Genomic DNA, 12,910 nt, shown 5'->3' with positions numbered 1-12,910 from the left:
TGTACGTATCTTGACGACAATTTTTACTCTGAGTGATTGCAGTTAAAAGGGATGCGATGGCTGATAAAACTGGAAGGAGGCATTCGGCAAAAGGATGAGGTAACTCTGCAGTTAATTAGCTGGTAGTCTGTAGTTTTGATTGGGTTGTATCTGTAATTGGTGGCGGATGGAAAGGTAAAAGCTACAGGAAAAAATCAAAGTCAAATCAAGAGTTCAATTATTTAGTATTGGCTTTGCTTCTTGCTAGCAATTAATTCCTGTAACCATTTTCTTTAGCTTTTTATTAACTAACGTTCTTACTAATTCTAATTTCAGCAGTAAGTTAGCCTGAAAACTTTTCAAAATCGGCTGCACAAAAATTTTACACAATGTTCAACGTCTTACATCCTTACATCTTACACTACATATTTACATAGTGGTTGGAGTCCGCGCTTAGTCAAGACCAGAAACCATATTTATACCAAAATTCAGGAAAGTATAAGAGTTTTACTCTTTTATTGTTACTCTGTGTTAACGCGATTTTGAACTTTGAATTCAGCTAATAAATAAAATTTCCCATGCCTATCGCTAATTTCTAAAAATCAAAATTCAAATAATGAGCGGTTGATAAGAGAGAGAAGATAAAATAAAAATATACATATTTTATTGCTTTTTTCAGCAAAACTTTGTAAGATTCATAAAGTAAAAAAGTAGACGGTGCATAAAGTAATAAATAATATATTCCTAGCTTATTTTGGCGAAAATAATTATTATTAGGCTTGCTAATAAGTTCTTTAGATATTTATTTATTTCTGTGCTTACTACATGCATTTCCTTTCCTTTAAATTATTAGCAAAGCATATTAGCAAAAGTGCGCGATAGAATTTTTAATAATTTAATTTCGTTAGCACAGAGAGCTAACAGTTCCTTTCGTTCTCTTTACTCAGCTGTGAGCGAGCTGTTGTGAGATGCTCGTGTTTCGCGCTCGTGTTATCCTTTGCTGCGTTCGGCTCTTATCCTGCAGCTCGGATCGGGCTCGTTTTCGGCGTTCGGCTGCCGAGATGCGGAGCTTCGGGCGGCCGACTTCCGGCGGGGAGGGGGGCTTTTGGGGCTTGTGGGGCTTTGTGGGGCTCTGAGCTGGCCAGGCCGATTCAGTTGAAGCTCAGCCGTCGGACTGTTTTAACGTGGTTTTGCAGGGATGCTGACGCTCGCAGCGGCATCCATCGAATTAGCGAAGTTATCGGGTCTCGTCCTGCACACACACTCACACCCACATACACAGAGAATCGGGTGCGCTGTTTCGCGAATAAATCTAAATCTCATACCGCCAGCAAGGACCAATTATCGAAATCAATAAGAGCTAATTAGAATATACCTGCTCCAATTTGGTTTGGTGGGGTTTTGTACTGCATTGGGGTTTGCGTGCTGTTGGTTTACGAATAATAAAGGCAAATAAAATCATGCGACTCACTCAACGATCAGCTGATATTGTTGCACACACAAAGGCTCCTACACTACGGCTGCTCTTAGGCGCTTTAATTGCCCTGTTCTCGTTTGGGGCATACATTAAAACCAGCAACTAAGTATTTGCAAGTGTCCCAGTGTCTTCGTTGTGTGTGTGCGTTCTTGTTGTTCGTGTGGCCCGGCGTGTGTGTGTGTGTGTATTCTCGTTACCGTGTGTTTGTTTGTGTTTTGATGGTCACGTGGTCAGTTCAAAGTTGGCTTGGCCCACTACTGCCTTCTTGTGCGTGACAAAAGTCCAGCAACAGTAGCAACAATAATAGTAGCAGCAACAGCAACAGTAGCAACAATATTAGTAGCAGCAGCAGCAGCAGCAGCAGCAGCAGCAGCAGCAGCAACAGCAAACACAAATAGCAACAACTGCAATAAGGGATTATCCTGCGTGGGACAAATTTAAATTGCTCGCCAGGTAAGTTGGACGAGCTCACTTTTTGCTCTTTAAGTGTGACTTTTTGCCCAAAAGTTGACTAACTAAAGTTGAAATTGCCACCCGCCCTCGCAGTTGCTGCATATAGAGAAAAACTATGCTTCCTGCAACTTTTTAGGAATTCATTAATTTCGTTTGTCATTTTATTAAATTCTTGTTACATTCTTACTGTCAGTGGTACATGTATCATTAAAAACTGAAATGTTGGCTTTTTTTTTAAATTGCTCTGTAGTTTAAAAATTGTACATGAGATAATTATTTGGGCCCTGTTTTTAGACCAGTGCATAGACAAGAAAACTTATCGGCAGTGACTTGGTTTATTATTTTTTATTATTAAATTATTATTATATTATTTTTTTTTTTAATTTTGAAGGTTTATTTTATGGCAGACATGGCAAGCATTTTCTCAGTGTTGAAGCTGTGGAATTCGCGGTTTAAGCTCTTGTCTCGCTGCGCCAGTTTTTCACTTTAGCCGCCCCTTCACTTTTCCCCTAGTCGCTCGCAACTTATATTCCCCCGTGATACCCCTCTTTTTCCCTTTTTCGCTACGCCACTGGGTCGATTGCCGTAACTTAAAATGCGCCAACTGACTGCCAGAAAGTTGCCAAAAACTTTTGCCTAAAGTTTATTTACTTGTTTTTTTTTGTCCGTCTTGCTCATCTTTTTTATTTCCATTCCTTTGTCTAGCAATGCGAAATAAAGTAGTGGTATAAAATGGACAAAAAGACTTTCAAAAAGATAAGTAAATGCTTCTGATAATTTCTTGTAGAAGTAAAATATCAACACTTCTTACCAATATTTGAACTTAGCTTCGCCGCTCGAGTAAAGTGTAAGTTAATTTTGTTTTATTAAGTAAGATATGTTCATTACTTATTTGACTTTAAGCAAATTATTGTATCACTTCAAGCGAATGTTATTTATACTCATCTAAAAATGAGTGGTACATTTTCGTCCAGATAATTAATGAAAATTAATTTTAATTTGAAATTTCCTTACATTTTCTTTCAAATATTGGCGCACTGCCAAGAAGAGCAGTCACTGCCAGTGCCCCAAAGTTGCAGTTCCGCCGAACTGAGGACAACTAAAGTTGCGAACAGCCCACCTGAAGAGGACCCAAATTTCATGCCTTTCGCCTGTTTATTAAATTTGCATGCCGTCTTTCATTAGAGAAAAGTGACAACGTCAGGCCTTCCCCTTCAAACTCCTCCAAAGACATAGTACTTGCTTACATTTGCTGCTTAGTTTCAGGGAAAATAAATAAATTAGTTCAGTAAATGGAAGTGAAAGAGTGAGAAATTACAAAACTGCTGGCAATGTTAATATTTAAGTCCGGCACTGATTTTACAAATTTCACTCTCATTTTTGGACAATTAAAATATGCAAATGAGCCAACGGCCGAGCCAATGCAAAGCGTCTAAATGGACACGCACGGCTACCCCCAAAAATACATAGAGATAACGATGAAGGGGTGTGCGTTTTCGAACCAAGTTCTGGTTGTCCTCTGCCACAGGCAGATACAAATGCCGAGATAGAAATGTGGAGATACAAGTGCGTAGGCTGAATTTTTGATTGGCTCGCTGGCTCTACTGGCCCCCTTAAAACATTTTTGACAATTCCGAAAAGCTTAATGGCTAATTGAGCTGCCCTGGGAGGGGGAAATGGAAAACTGTGGAGTTGAATGCCGCCTGCATTTGTTGGAGTACAAATTTATGGCGAAAAGTCAATTACGTGCAATGGGTCCAACGAAAATGGGAAAGGGCAAATGTATATTCCCCGAAGGGATAAGCGGTTAGGGGTTAGTTGACATGCATATATACATATATATACATATAGTATATATGGCTTATCAGGAGTACGTATTACATTATCCACGAGTGTGTGCTTACTTCAAAAAGGCATTAAGCCGAAACGTATAAACAAAAGTTACGCATACCCAACCCTCACCGTTGACGGGTTAATGTGATTTTAATGTACTTTTTACCCTTCCACTGCTCCTTCAAACCACCGCAGTTTTGCTTACAACTTACAACTCAGTTAAAGTTTTATGCAATTTCATCATTCTTTTTTAATGCGTGCATTAAGAAAGTTTTTCTTTGCCTTCTGCACTAATGCAAATTGAAATGAAAATCTTTGTATTTGCTCCGAGTTTTGTTGTGCTGAATTTTGGCATTGAAAGATACATTTTTCAATTGAAGTGTACAAGGGTCTCGGAAAGTATGTTTTTTTTGGTATTAAAGTAAAGATATTTTAGAATAAAGGCTCGAAATAAGTTCGACTAACAACTAAAAAAATATGATTTATCCAGTCGAGTATTGTTGTAACTTGTATTGTATAACTAGCTAACCAGCACATAATGACCAATTCCATAAATTCCATTTCCTGTAGTAACTTATAAGTAGCTTTTCACATAACAAAAGCTGCTGCTATTGGGGAAATTTTCCGCGCTTTTGAAATCAATCTTCCTAATGACAGACTATCCAAAAGGAAAGCAGAAATATCAACTTGAATAAAAGGCAGCTGGTAGACACGTGCGGTTTCCGCCGAATTTCACGCTCAAGTATCTGGCACTTGTAACCGTAATCGATCTGAACAATAAGAGAATGAAACGGCATAAAAATTGTATATTAACAAACAGCAAACAAACCATGGCATGGAACGAAATTGCTCCAGAAAAGAAGCAAACAGATGTCTGCGCTGAAATTTTCCGACTTTGGCTGTGTCTGCGATGATTCCAAAACAATTTTCACCTTTTGCCGGAGATGTTTTCAGTAGGTAGCACAGTCCTTTGGGAGTTTTGTTATGTTCCTGGAAAAGCAAATGCAATTGGAGTCGTTCGGAGCAATTTATCCAGTTGTTGCCATTTCTAAGAAGTCTGCCATTGCTTAAAATGATTGATTTGTGCCAAAAAAGAATTCGCCTAAAAGGTGTTTTAAGTTTAAGTGATATATTTTTTTTTTATTCCTGCGCCGCAATATAATTTTTCAAAAAAAGTCGTTCGCATTTATAGTCTAATTTCAATATAATATTTAAATATTCCATTAACAATTATAAATGCATACATGAGGCACACATAAATGCCAAGCACATTATGATCAATGTGTAAATATGCATAATTAAACAATTTTCATAGATTGCTTAATGTCGTAAAATTTTAATAAATGCCTGCAATTAATCATAGCAATTTCGGGTCAGTTATAATTTAAGCAGTTAAAGTGCTTTCTTCACCCAAGTTCGCCATGAAACGTAGGTCGAATATTACCCATTTCGGCCTTTACTGCTTTGACTGGCTCATTGCATTTATATTGTATATATTCAATGATGAGTATGTTATTTTACCGAAATGAAACATTATTTTGCGCAATATTTTTTGCCTTTTACGATGCCAATGTCCGCCTTTAGCCAAGGGAATTCTTTGAGGGCAGAGCTCAGTGGTACATCCATTTTCGGTTATACTATATGGACTTCTACAGGCAAGTCAGAAACTCATCTTGCTCGTCTTGTGGCTTATTTGCAAGTTTGATGGATTTTTATCCCTTTTGGCCGCACTTCCGTTTGGGCCTGCCTCACTTTTATTACGTATGTAGCTCGTCCTTAACCTTATCCTGTACCATATTCTGGGTTTTCTTTGAATGTGGATCGTGTTCGTTTTGCTGTGTAGGTTTTCTTGGGTTGTTTCTGCTTTTGGTGCAATTTTATTATGCCACCACAGACACACGCATTTTTATTTATTGTGTTTTTCCCTTTTATCCCTCCAAGCCCCCGCACCCATCGCCTGGCATTTATTTATACTGGTTACATATTCCGTCTCTTTCTCAGTCTCTCACTGTTTTTTATTTTATTCTTTTTGCCTGCATCGTTGTCGGCGAATTTATAAATATAAATGAGTTTTACCCGATGAAGGTTAAATTGAAATTTACTTCGGTTTACTTATACAAGGGAAATGGGCAGGGAAATGTTGCTCTGTGAGCCAGGAATAAGTTGTTTAGGTGGATTGTTGGGCCTTACATGATGGAAAACCCGGTGAAAAGTTGTTTAGAACTCTGCACTTCCGCTCATTCCTTTGGCTTCCGTTTCCCTATTCCCGTACATGCTTACATACATACATATACACTCGTATATGTGCGTACCATTTTAATTTTCCTAAGCAAACCGCCGGATATCTGTTTCCTTATCCCCTATTCAACCGCCTTTTTCGGGTGTGAAAACTTTATTTGTCTGGCTGCCTTTTGTTTGGCCTTATCATTTGTCAAAAAAAACTTCCCCAAATTGAATATTTGCATAAGTTTATTGAATCAGCCATGGGTAGGGTAATATTTGAAAAGGGGAAGGAAAACATAGAAGGAATCTCCTTTGCCTTAATTCTGTCTTTTTGTCCCCGTTTTGAGGCATCTGTTTGATTTGTGAAGGCTCTTCCTTGCTTAAATCCATTTCATGACCTTTCGCCTTTCGCAAATTTTGTTTCTTGTACTCTATATGTAACTCAAGGAATTGGAAATAAAATTAAGAAATTTCCGGATATGCGTGATAACAGAAAAACGTTGCTCACATTTATCGTTAACTCAGCCATCAAAGTTAATCGAACTAGGCCACAACATCGAAAACAATTTGACGCCGTCTGGCTGACCGCAAGTACATATAAACCATAAATATTTATACATAAATGTGCGTTTGTGCGTGGAAGTACGACATGAGAAGATATTTCCTGTGCAAGGACATAAATTTCAACGGTTGCTGAGGCATAAAGCCAGTGGCTTAAGTGTTGGCCATGTGTCAACCAAGGCTTGTCCCTACATACATACTCGTACTCGTATATGGCAATGGCTATAGATTTATTTCTATAGATGTACTTTTATCCCGAAGCATTAATCTCAACGGCACTAAAAATCAGATATGGTACAATCGTATCGCATCGTTCGCGCCTCCTTTAATGTCGTAATATGAAAGCAATTTCTTAAATTTTTCGCATGTTAAACGTTTTTGCCATTAATAACTTTTTGGGCACTGCTGTGGGGTAGGAATAAAGCAGAAAATAGGGAAAAACCTCTGTGCATGTTCCGAATGATCGCTTCAATAACCACAAAGGCTATAAGAAACAGGCGAAACAGGCTGAATCCTGTGGATGGGTATATCAAATGGGGTTTGCGGAAGGAAGTGGATGAATGAATAACTGAATGAGTGACTGGCGTTCGGAATGAGGTAGCAAGTGCATGTCAGATTGAAGTGACGGACTAGCCAGAGTCCGTCCGAGATAAAGGCACTACGGAATTGTTTGTTCTCCATGGCCCTTTGCACATGATAAAAATTTATTTAGACCAAATAGAAAAGAATGAGGCTGGCGGGAATAATAAACTACAACAGGCCACAGAGTGAGAGGGAGCAATCGCGAGGGTCAGGAAGTGCTAGGCAGCCATTGACAGAAGGGCAGAAGGGGTGATGGTGCCACAACTATTGTATTTCGTCTAGATGGTCTGTGTATGAGTATGTTCGCTTTGGCTTCAGCAGATCCTTGCCCCAGGCACTTCAGTTCCCCAGTTCTCCAGTCTGTCAGCCACTGAATGGAAACAGCGACAGGCCACTGCATGCAATAAAATGTGTCCATCAAATGTATCTCTTTATTCTAACTCCAACGTTATGTTTAATGCCCTTTTCCCTGCTTTCCGTAGCTGGCTGACTTCGCTCAGGCCTTAGATCTACTTGGTTAAGTGAAACTAAATATTAAAAAAGCATAGCGAAAAAGTGCTGATTAAACACGCATTTATGGATATGCATATATAATATATTATAAAATCTTCGCTTACTTAAAATGCCTTTAAAGCTTTAATCTTCTAGAACGCTTAAATCGCTTGTTACTTTAATGATCTGATTGGAAGAACCCCTTTCTAAGGCAGCGCTGTTCATTATCTGATCATCTTGTACATTAAGATGCAGCAAGGGAGTTCCTTAGTCGGACTATTTTCCGAATTGCCATGTTTTTGTATTTATTTTTTCGGTCTTCCCTGGGTTTCCCTTGGACCCGCAACTTGCCTCTCTATGTTTGTCTATTGGTTGGATGGCTCTGTTGCTGGTCGCTAGCTCGGCCGGCCAACGTTTCCGTTTCCGCTCACTGTACGCCATGTTGATTTTGCCATTTTCCATTTTCCATTGTTGTTTTTGCTGCTTGTTTTGGACTGTATGTGCGCGTTCTTTGTGTGGGTTAATGTGCGCACTCGACTGTGCGCAAATTGCTCAAGTGTAGTTCAAGTTGAGCCCTCGCCCCCTCTCACAGTTTATATATTTGCAACCATTTTTTCTGACAAGCAAAGTATGAGCAAATTTTTTTTTGTTTATAATTGCCAGTCGGCCCATTAGTTTTATCATTATTATTTCTCCTGCTAGGGGGGCGGTGCAATCTTTTTTTCTTGCAGTTCCTTTGTAATTATTTTTATTATTATTATATTGCCTCACATTGGCACCTTCCCGGCAGTTTCCTCTTGCTGCTTATCTCTGGCTCATAATTTTGGTCGCTTATTGCGCTGTCTTACATTCTTATCATTATTAAGGGCAGGTTCCACCCTCACTTGGCCAAGTTCACGACACTCAGCGGACACGTTGACAAAATGACAATGGTATAAATGGTGGGAGTGGCAGGATACCAAGTGTGGGATTCCTTAGCACGGAAAAACTTGAAAAATTTCGACCCAACTTTGGGTTGATATTTTCCCACCGCTTTGCAGCCTATTGATTTGCCTTTTTTTGTGTGTTTTTTTTTTTTTTTGTTTTGGGAGCAACATCTTTTCCATCATCATCTATTTGTGTGCCTTCTCTGGCTACCTTTTGTGTCTGTTTATTGGCGGTACCTTTTCCTCCTTTGTCAGCATTTCACCTCTGGGCTGCGTCCATACCCCTTGCTTTATATGTATATTTGCAAATCATTATTATATGCTGGGGACATCTTTTCCGAAAGGGAGATACATGGGATGACTTTTTTGTTCTCCAGTCGTGTGCCACTTTCCGAACCTTTTATTTTATGTCAGTTATTTTGTTTCTCAAGGTAAAATACCATATTTCTTGTCCTTTGTTGAATGTTGCTTATGGCGAATTTTATCTTTCGCTGCCAATCTAAGGATGGTTAGAGGGCAAGTCTAGGGGTTGGAATGAGGTAGGTTTTGATGAACGGCAAGGGGAACTTTTTTTGGCTCAATGCCTTATCATTAACCCAGCAAAGCATTTATTTTTTCTTCACATTTTATTAAATATTCAAGGTCGATTTCAGGAAATTAGCTATTATAAGCCATCTCCACTCTGTTATAAGTTGTAATCCTGAAAGAACCAAATGTACCTTATTATGCAAGCCGCCGGTTTTGCCAACAAAATTAAAAGTTTAGGACTCGTAATATTTTATTATTCCACTCTAAGCTCTCGCTTCAATAATTACTCTCTTTAAATTCCATGACTAATGTTGTCAAACCACCTTTTGATTCACCTCCAGAAACGGCCAAACTTTTCGGCAAGGTGACGAACTTGCTCATCTCTCTTTGAGAAACTTTCCCGGCCGAAATTGAGTTTTTCCCCACCCTGTGAACATGAACATCTGTGTGAGGTCTTAACGGGGCGCGTCGCCTTACAACTCGATAATTGCGGCTTCAACTTGACTTTAACCAAAAAAATTAAGGCATATATATATATACATATATATATATATGAAATGGGAGTGGAATAAAAGAGCAAAGAAACTTGTTCAACTTTTTAACTAGCCTCCAAACTAAAAACTTTCAATACTCAAGCCAATGGAACCAATGGATTCACCCCATCCTCTTAATTTTTTTTCTTTCCACAATTGCAGCTGCTGCCACCGAGAAAAGCACCGAGACAGGAGAAAATCGAAAATGTGCTTCCATTAGAAGGACGAACGGGAAACTGAAACTGGTGAACTCGGCGAGAAGAAAGAAAAACTGCAGCGCCAAATCTGCAAACCAAATCCAACTTAAGTCACATCAAATTAAAATCAACAACCGGGCGAAGGTTGAACGGAGAACGTAGATTCAAAAAGGAAAAATTATAAGAAGTATATATATATAAAGACAGAGAAGGGAGAAGCGGAGAAAGGGGAAAATGAAGTGCAATAAAAGTCAAATGGCCACGTTAACAATGTGGAAAATTTTTATGGTCCTGCTTCTGGCGATGGCACTGCTAATGCCGGTCACATTAGCGCGCCTGCATTCCACTTCCGGCATAGGAATGTCCGGCGGAGGCAGCAGCATGGGTCCTGGCGGAGGAGGAGCCGGCGGCGGAGGCATATCCTCGAAGGATTCACACGGTAAGTCCACCTCTATCCCTCTTAGTTATTACACATTCTTTTTTTTATAGTTTTCTTTGATTATTTTAAATGGCCGTGGCTGCAGGGAGCGGCCAAGCCAAGTCCAATAAATAAATTTAAATATTTAACTAACCAGCATTTGGACTGCGAACCACTCGCGACTCGTCGGGTGTTGCCAAAAAAAAAGAAAAGAAGAGCGCAGAAAGGAGTTGAACTCTGGGGAGGAAAAACTTTAACACCTCGTTGCAACTGGAGGCACGTTGTCCTGGCACGTGTCCTGGCATTTATGATTTCATTTCGCTCCGTTGTAAGTTTCGCCCCGAGTGCAGCTAGAAGTTGCACAGTACGAGTAGCTTCTCGTTTGGTTGCCTCTCTAAACTGTCCATTAGCACCCAAGCAAATGCTTATAGAATTTTGAACAGGATGGGACAGCCAAATAGTTATAACTCCAGATGAAGGTGGCAGCATCAAAAACAGCAAAAAAACACCTACTTTTAAAGTAATGCGATGTAAGCTAATGTAAAGCGATGCTGGAAGTTTGGACATATTTGATTCATATTAGGGAATCGTTTTAGGGAGCTGAGCCATGAAAATGACTATGATTTTTGAATAATTAGTGTGCCTTATTATATAATTACTATGCCTATTTATAAAGGGCACTGTATTTGTAACAGTTGAGCACAATTCCTGTAACGCCCTTAAGTACCTAAATATACAATCTAAAGGAGGAATAAATATGCTAGTGACGTCAGAAAAACCACGTTCTTAAGCTGTGAAGAAGGACAAAAAGTGCCACAAATCAAATCCATGCTAACTTGCGCAGTTGATTGAAAACTTTACTCCCAAGATTTTTGCACTTGTCACACGCGCTCCATTCTGCACTGCGTAGAATTGCGAGCTAAGCCCCTCCATGGGGAGTTCTTGGTAAGGTCTTGAGCATGGTCGGCAGGGGGGAAAAAAACAACAGCTTTTAGGTGTTTTGAGCTCCGAAGAGCTATTTGACAAAACTGCCAGACCAAAAGCTGGGGCTATTTATTATGCCCACAGGATGTAGGAACACACACGCACCCCGAACAGCAGCAAGGTGAACTGTGTAAATCATTTCCACTTTATGCGCTCTCTAAGCCAGACAGTGTCAACAAACTGTGGCAAAAAAAAGGCCAGTAAAGCTGGGAAAGGGCTAAGATACCTGGGTTGGCCATGTAGCTGAAGCTGAAGGGAACAAGCATTATGGAGCATTAAAAAGTACAGAATGGGAAGAGGGACAATCTCTTGGCAGTCAAAAAGTTTGGCCGTTTAGAAAAGTGTCAAGCATTTTATCACTCGGAACCTACCCGAAAGTAGCCAGCAACAACAGTGGCTATAATAAATCTTTAAGGAGCTGCCTGGGAAATCCTTCGCCTGTTACTACTCCTTTTGTCTTCACCACCGCCTGCTAATGCATTCCGGCTAAACAGGCGGCCAAAAGTATGCAACGAACTGGCAAACTCGACTGGCACACTGACTAACTGACGAATGTCCTTTCTGCCAGCGCCAACGATTTCCAAAAACTTGTCAACGCTTTCAGTTGCAGCAGTAGCCAAATGCTTAGGGGGCATCACCTTTGCCGTATTTTTGGGCGCTAAACTTTTCCAGCACGTTTTAAACGCCTCCCCCCACAACAAAAAAAAAAAGAGAAAAATAGAAAACTTTAGCAAAAACAAACAAGCGAGGGATCTGACGATTGACGCTTTCTGGCGAAATTGTAACCTCGAGAACGCTGAAGGATTAACCCCTCATAGGGCGTCCAAGCCAGCCAACCGCTGAAATTGCTTTGTGTGGCTGGAAATTGAGTTGGTTTTTTATAGTTGACTTGTAGCATGTAGCATTTTCACAATGCAGTTGTGAGGTTTTAGTGGCCGCTGACAAGTTTTATGATTTTTCGTCCAACAATCTTGACAAATAGGAATGTTCTCACCTTTTCAGAGCACAGTTTTATTGATTCAGTTCTGTGTACTAGCATAATCAAGAGGTTTTCAGTTTGAAAGGTTAAAGCTTGAAATCATTTTCATGAAACTTGATTCTATATTTACACCCTTAGGGTAGCAAAACTAAAACATTTCCAGGTATTTGCTTCACTAACCACAAATTAGGCTCTAGAAAAATACTTTTGCCAATCAAATTTCGGAGTTTGAGCTTAAGTGAGTGACAAACCCCGTTGAGGGGAAGTTGTAAAGTTCGCAGTGCAGGAGGCAACTTCCAGGGATGAATTGACAGCAGGTTGACAGGTGCTCACTGATAGAACAGATGGGATTGAAGTACGCCCACGATTCTGGGGCCCTAATGAATTAAGAAATTGGGGAGTGAACTTCTATATTGGGCACTTTTAATATGGGGGCGGTGTAAATATTTGAAAAGGGATTTATTTACCCTCCTATACCGTAGCAGAGGGTATATTGATTGCTATATATATCATATAGCTGCCATCGGAACAGTCGAGAAATATGTGGGAGGAAATGTATCTTCGTCACTTTTGATTCAGCGTTTCAGTTTGGCATGCATCAGTTTCTTCAGATATAAACATGTAACATATAGCAGCAGTAGAAAAAGCGTAATCGGTAATGGAGAAGAAAACATGGGTTGTTGTAGCCGAAGTTAGCTATCTTTCTTGTCTAAATATGTAATTACTGCAAGGGCATTTAAGCTAC

The 12,910-nt window shown here is 39.8% G+C and overlaps 1 protein-coding gene across 1 annotated transcript in view; it reads left to right on the top strand.

Moving 5' to 3' along the window:
• The first annotated feature begins 1,136 nt into the window (after positions 1-1,136).
• The window catches only part of LOC6541124 (neural cell adhesion molecule 1), a 69,629-nt gene continuing 57,855 nt past the window's right edge, over positions 1,137-12,910 (top strand). Inside the window, exons 1-2 of the mRNA XM_001968885.3 lie at positions 1,137-1,909; positions 9,750-10,223. Coding sequence (XP_001968921.2) covers positions 10,019-10,223 — 205 coding nt within the window. The 5' untranslated portion in view covers positions 1,137-1,909; positions 9,750-10,018. The remainder of the gene's footprint in view (positions 1,910-9,749; positions 10,224-12,910) is intronic.

This window comes from Drosophila erecta, unplaced genomic scaffold (genome assembly GCF_003286155.1).
Source record: "Drosophila erecta strain 14021-0224.00,06,07 unplaced genomic scaffold, DereRS2 tig00000055-arrow-pilon, whole genome shotgun sequence".
Taxonomy (NCBI): domain Eukaryota; kingdom Metazoa; phylum Arthropoda; class Insecta; order Diptera; family Drosophilidae; genus Drosophila; species Drosophila erecta.
The sequence above is the reverse complement of the archived record's forward strand: the minus strand, read 5'-3'. Positions and strand labels throughout refer to the sequence as shown.